This window comes from Bidens hawaiensis, unplaced genomic scaffold, assembly GCF_021521415.1.
Source record: "Bidens hawaiensis isolate Kalapana, Puna unplaced genomic scaffold, B.hawaiensis_p1.1 tig00042289_1, whole genome shotgun sequence".
Classification (NCBI taxonomy): Eukaryota; Viridiplantae; Streptophyta; class Magnoliopsida; order Asterales; family Asteraceae; genus Bidens; species Bidens hawaiensis.
The window spans coordinates 59087-64978 of NW_027497484.1; the positions used below are offsets into that span (position 1 = coordinate 59087).

The window sequence follows — 5892 nt, forward strand, 5'->3', positions numbered from 1 at the left end:
TGCTCACGCATCACATATGCTCACGCATATCACATATGCGCGTGGCGCATCAGCGCGTGGCGCATATCACATCTGCGCATGAAACATCTGCGCGTGAGAATAAAGAGAATACCTCGCGCATCCTCAGGATTGGCGCATATCACACATGCACATAATCAACCTCGTCCTTATCCAAATCAGGATTAGGGCAACCTTGATTGTGCACGTCAGACAACCTTCTAGAAGGTATCTTTTTAAGGAATAAGAATATGCTGATGTTGACAGCCACCAATGAAAGGTGGACAACTCAGCAAAACCTATATGCCACCACGTGGTTATAACCAATGAAAAAGCACCAGGTGTCCCAAAGGACACGTGGAGCAAAGCTACTGGAAGAGGCCAACAAAGCCCTAATTGGGTCTGAGCCCAATCATTGGAAACCCTAGCACTATAAATACAGCATCAACTCCACAAGGAGAAGGACACATCATAACACACAGTCACATACAATAACAGAGTATTCAGCTATTAAGCAATACACTCCAAATTCCTTACTCTCACATATTATTATCTTCTCCCACAAATACTTATTCTCACACCGGAGGGTTACCCCAAAGAGGACCCCTCTGTCCCTTTCTGATGGGTAAGTTGACGGTGCTGTTTATTTTTTTAGGTGGAAGAACCCAGATCCGAGAAAACCATCGGTGAAATAGCATAATCACACCCGAGGAAAGTAGATCGTCTACCAGTGAGTCGATCCACGTCTCTTCACACATGTTCGCTAGGTTCGAAAAGAGAGAAGCCAAAGTATTCCATGCCAATTACCCTGTTACATTATGTTGTTTGTTAAAATAGTAAGAAGAGGTTTTTGATCTCAAGCCTATTCAAATAAACAACTTGGTGGGTGACATAAAAACACTTAGTTTTTTTTGGATCAAGAACCGCTCAAAGTCGAGTGATATTTCATGAAAGGAGTGACAAGGTTTTAACTTGTAACACATAATGTAGCGTTTTAGGCTGGTTTTACTATTCGTGTATGACCTTGTGCCTTGTTTACATATTATAACACAAAATTTAGTGGGTTGTAAAAATTTTTTTTGCATTCAGATTATTAATTAATTAAAAAACAAACATAAGGAAAAGAATTAATAAAAAAAATAATAAAAGGAATAAATGCAAGTGATAAATATCTCCTAATTAAATCGCTAACCATTTACTAAAATTAATATTTTTATATCATAAAAAGAAAAAGAATAATGTAATATTTTATGTAGTTGGTATTTGAGCCTAGTTTTTGATCCCTATAATTTTGTCTTGAAAACCTACTTGTACTTTTAGGTGTAACCTCTAAATACCATCATTCATCCACACCCATCCAATGACCATTCTTCATCTTTAATCCCCCTCTTCCTTTTCTTTTAGATTTTTTTATTGTTGCCAACAACAGACTCCTATGCATTTAGCAAAATAAAACAAATTAAAGTAAGTTAAAACAACATATTTATATTACCCGAAAAATAAACAAGCTTTTCTTTAAAGAAAATACTATGTACTATAAATAAACAAGCTTTTCTTTATATATGTGTATCTATACACATCACATTAAATAAATAAATGGTATTAAATTATAATATACCAATGTATTAAAAATGGGTGGATGTCCTTAACAAGAGAACAAGAATGACATAAAAGCAAAAGACAAAGTATTTATATTCACAAAACTAATAGCATTATCTTTCAAGAATTGCTTAAAAAGCCACAAAAGGCTCTTGCATTAATACTCATACCAACTCCCAATAAAAGTCCAAATCCCATGAAGCATAATTTGAGCCAAGTTTTAAGTTTCTAGAGTCCCCATCATTTCCCTTCTAGTATCCACTCATATACATTACATGTATTTCAATTCTCACCACAAAACTTGTATAATCTCTAATTATGGCTGCTTTAAGCACCCTTGAACTTATGCTTCATGAACTTCAAAGCCAAGAAAGTCTTGATCACTATGGTGATCATGGAAAGATGCCCATGCTGCCTCAACGACCCGTGTCCAAGGCTCGGATACCGACCAACCGAGCCCGAAGGGCAGTTTTGTCATTTCACATGCAAGAGTTTAGTGGCAAGACGAAGGAAGTGTTTGTAGATAGCCGGAGCAAGAGAGATGGATTTGAATTTGTTAATGGTGGTATTTCTTTTAGTAAGGTAAAATAATTTTAATCTTTTGTTCTAGGATAATCTTGTCAATGCATTATATTACAATTATTATGTTGATCAAAGTATGCAAGTTTGTAAATAGTTTTTATGCATTTCATGCTTTGATTAACAAAACTTCTTATTTTTATTTGATAACATTTTGAATATTGTGTTCATACTATTTTTTTCTTTAAATATAAGTCTAATACAAATATACAATGTTAATATGATGTATGTATGTTTAATTTGATTGATATAATTGATTATATTGTATGAAGAATTTAATGAAAGATGATGGAGATGAAAAAGAAGAGAAGGGCATAATCGGAATCCAAAAATGTTTCCGTGGGTACCAAGCACGCTCTCATTATCACAAGCTTAAAGAAGCGATTATTACACTTCAATCATGTAATAATTCATTCTTAGCATTTCCTTCTTCTTTCTTTCTTGTTTTTTTGTTTTTTGTTTTTTTATGACTTTTGATAATTATTTGTTGCATTTTGCTAATAATTACTTAATGCTTTAAGTGTGCGTTCGTCAATAGGAAACTTTTTTTTAATGGAGAAGTGTGGGAATCTCATAATGAAATTGTAAGTAATGTTTTGTTGATTGAATGGGAAAAGTAGGTTGTTACATAATCATTTTGTGTATTAAAGTTAAACAAAATTTACAAGTAGTTTTGTAGTTTTATATGATGTGCTTTCGTTAGAAGCTCATATATTATAATAGTTGAATAAAATTATATTAAATGGGTAGTAATTAATATTTAGGATTTATAAACAATATTTTGAGATAAGATACAATTGAAATTATTTAAAAATTACTATGATAACGAGTGAAATAATTAGGAAATCGGAACAAAATATTAGGTACACATAATTGTGCATGTACGTGATGCAACTATTTACTAATTACTTATTACGTATTTAGGTATAAATTAAGTATGTACGTACCTAACTCATAAGTTTAGTTGTTAGACTATTCTATTCACTACAGGTGTAAAAAAGATGTTCATTCGCTAGTGGTTGATTGTTTTAGTCTTATGGTGGACAACGGTGTAAATTGAGGAGTATGTTTAGAGGATACATGAGTTAACCGGTCTAAAAGCAACATTTTTTTTATCTTTAATTGTTAAATTGAGGATCTACATGTTTAACCAGTTGGACCGTTCTAAGCAATTAGACGCTTCTCACAGATTTAATCTATATTGATTTTTTTTTTGAAAAAATCTATATATGTTGCATCTAATCTGCACTTGTAGTTATTCGTGGTGAGAAAGCAAGAAAAGAGTTCCAAATTTCGACGAATTCGCGCATACAAACATTCATTAAACAGGAGTTCGTGTGGAAACCATTAAGGAATCAGGAGACAACGATCATCTATTTGCAATCAGGTGAGACCATTGAACCCTTGCATGCCAGCATCCGTCTTTTGGAACGAATCCAACAAGCACTTAATCTTTGTTTCATTGTTAGTGGTTCGAGCCTGGTTAAGTCGAAGGCACCTTGGCTACACGGGAACTCCTACCATCAAAAGTACAAAAGAAGCCGATGAATTACATGACGAGAATTTAGAAAAACTGGTACTTGTTTTTGCATTAGTTGTTCAAAAATCTATATAGCTAGAATGAACCAAGTTAACTCAATGATTTATCATTGTTTAGGAACATGTGACGGTGTCAAAATCCTACATTCGAAACCTTGAACGACAAGTTTTAAGGTCCGAGGCTGCCTTGCGACACAAGGAACAGGAAAACTCTAACTTGGAGCTCCAAATCGAACAAATTGATAGGAAATGGGAGCTGCACAATGCTAAGATGAATTCAAAGGAGAAAATATGGCAAGATGAGTTCACTTCTATTCAAGTAAGTTCATCTCATCACATCACATCACATCACATCACATTGCATGATATCATTCATCTTTAACATCTTCACATACATAGGTAGTTACTTATCTAGTACTGTTTAATAAATGACATTTTTGTTCTAGACAAACTTGAAATCAACTAAAGACATGATGCCGAATGAAATCACTCGTTTTCCACAAAACCCTTCTCGACGCCAAGACAATTATATGGAAACGAATCTTACAATTAGACAGATACTTGAGCTTCAAGAAAATGGTTCGGATTTTCACGTGCACGAAATGTTGAACTCAAGAAGAGCTCAAAAACAAGAGCTTCGAAAGTTGAAGTGTCGATTCAAGGCATGGATAAAAGAGTTTAAAGCTCGGTTACACGACACAAAGAAAACACTAGATAGATTTGAAGATGGTAGAACCGCAAGAGTCCATAAAACTTGCTTTCAAAGCTAATCAAATGTTATATATATATGGCGGATGAATATTAAAATATCACACTCACAACGTATATAGAGAAATACACACAATTGTAATTCAAAGGATTCTATGAAAGCACCGATAGTGTATATATAAGACATTTTGTAGAGGATGTGATAGTTCAAAAATAAAAGGAGTTTTACCGTCGATTATACAACATAAAATTATCTGAGGTTGTTAGTGTTTTTCATGGACACACCTGGGCTATTAATAGACACCCCATTGTGATATTGAAACGACCAAAAAGTCCCATAATACGTTTATAGAAGATGTTTAAAGTTGCTTCGGATGTTGGATTATATCATCAAGTGTATATTAGTTCTTTTATGAAGGAAAATTTTACTTGTGAATTCGTCATTATTACGTAATTGTCTTTAACTCTTTATATAAAAAATCCTATTGAAAACAGAATTAATTTAGCAAACGCCGATTAGTTCAATATTGGTAGCCTTATGGGTAGTTGGAAAACTTGGACTTTTATATAGGTGAGGCTGAAAGTCGGACCATAATTTTTTTTCTATAGCTATGTCAGGGTATATGTTTGGATCGGCGACTTGGTTTGGGCCTGGTCAAACAATAAAGAATTTAATATCTAATTTTTCTTCACTTATTCAAAGGACCGTTTTTACATATAAAAAAGCTAGATAATTTTTTAAAAAGTAAAGAACTAAAATATTTACGATGATGCGAGATGAAGAGTGAGTACCTATATAACTCAACCAAGAATAGATTAGATACCTTAACACTTGTAGAATATCTCTTTTATGAGGAAAATTTTTTCATAAATAGTGTTTTTGCAAAAATTGTTTCAAAAATGGTATGTTTTAGATATTATTACAAAAATGGTTTAACCGTGGTTTGAAACCACGGTTTGGGTATTTTTTTATGAATGTGTCAGACATGAATTTCATAAAATAATACTTTTGATTAAAATAAGGCAAGCCGTGGTTTCAAACCACGGATTGTACAAAAGTGGTAATCTAATACCGCTTTTCGTGTTAGTGTGGTGGTTTTGTAAGTCAAGCCGTGGTTTGAAACCACGGTTTGATCTTTTAAATTATTTTTTTAAATGCTGAGTAATGTAAGCAACATTCAAACTTTTTTACAGTACGTGGTGCATGACGTTCTCTTATATAGGTTTACGTCTAATTATGAAAAATTTTCCTCATAAAGTGGAGAATTGTTTGTAGAACAACCGGGAGTTGTATGTTCTTTAGCCTGAGTGGCGTGGTCATGTATTTGTTCGAATAGAACAACTGAAATTAATGTGATCCTGCAGGGATCGCCTACTACAGACCACAGGATTGGGTAATCATCTTTAATTAATTGCGGCAGGGGGGTATGTTCATTAATCACATGGTAAAGGCCAACAAAATGTCGACAT

At 33.5% G+C, this 5892-nt stretch overlaps 1 protein-coding gene across 1 annotated transcript; it reads left to right on the plus strand.

Annotated features, from left to right (window-relative positions):
* The first annotated feature begins 1668 nt into the window (after nt 1-1668).
* LOC143593509 (myosin-2-like) lies at nt 1669-5196 on the plus strand. Its single transcript, XM_077073121.1, has 6 exons — nt 1669-2178; nt 2448-2577; nt 3431-3562; nt 3645-3751; nt 3833-4033; nt 4161-5196. The coding sequence occupies exons 1-6, from the start codon at nt 1915-1917 to the stop codon at nt 4482-4484; spliced, it is 1158 nt and encodes a 385-aa protein (XP_076929236.1). The 5' UTR covers nt 1669-1914; the 3' UTR covers nt 4485-5196.
* Nucleotides 5197-5892: the final 696 nt, after the last annotated feature.

Excerpts from the sequence above, each read along its gene's own strand:
- LOC143593509 (XM_077073121.1), top strand. The coding sequence starts at position 1,915 with ATGGCTGCTTTAAGCACCCTTGAACTTATGCTTCATGAACTTCAAAGC. Across the intron at positions 2,578-3,430 it reads GATTATTACACTTCAATCAT|TTATTCGTGGTGAGAAAGCA; the intron begins GTAATAATTCAT and ends CTGCACTTGTAG. Across the intron at positions 4,034-4,160 it reads ATGAGTTCACTTCTATTCAA|ACAAACTTGAAATCAACTAA; the intron begins GTAAGTTCATCT and ends TTTTTGTTCTAG.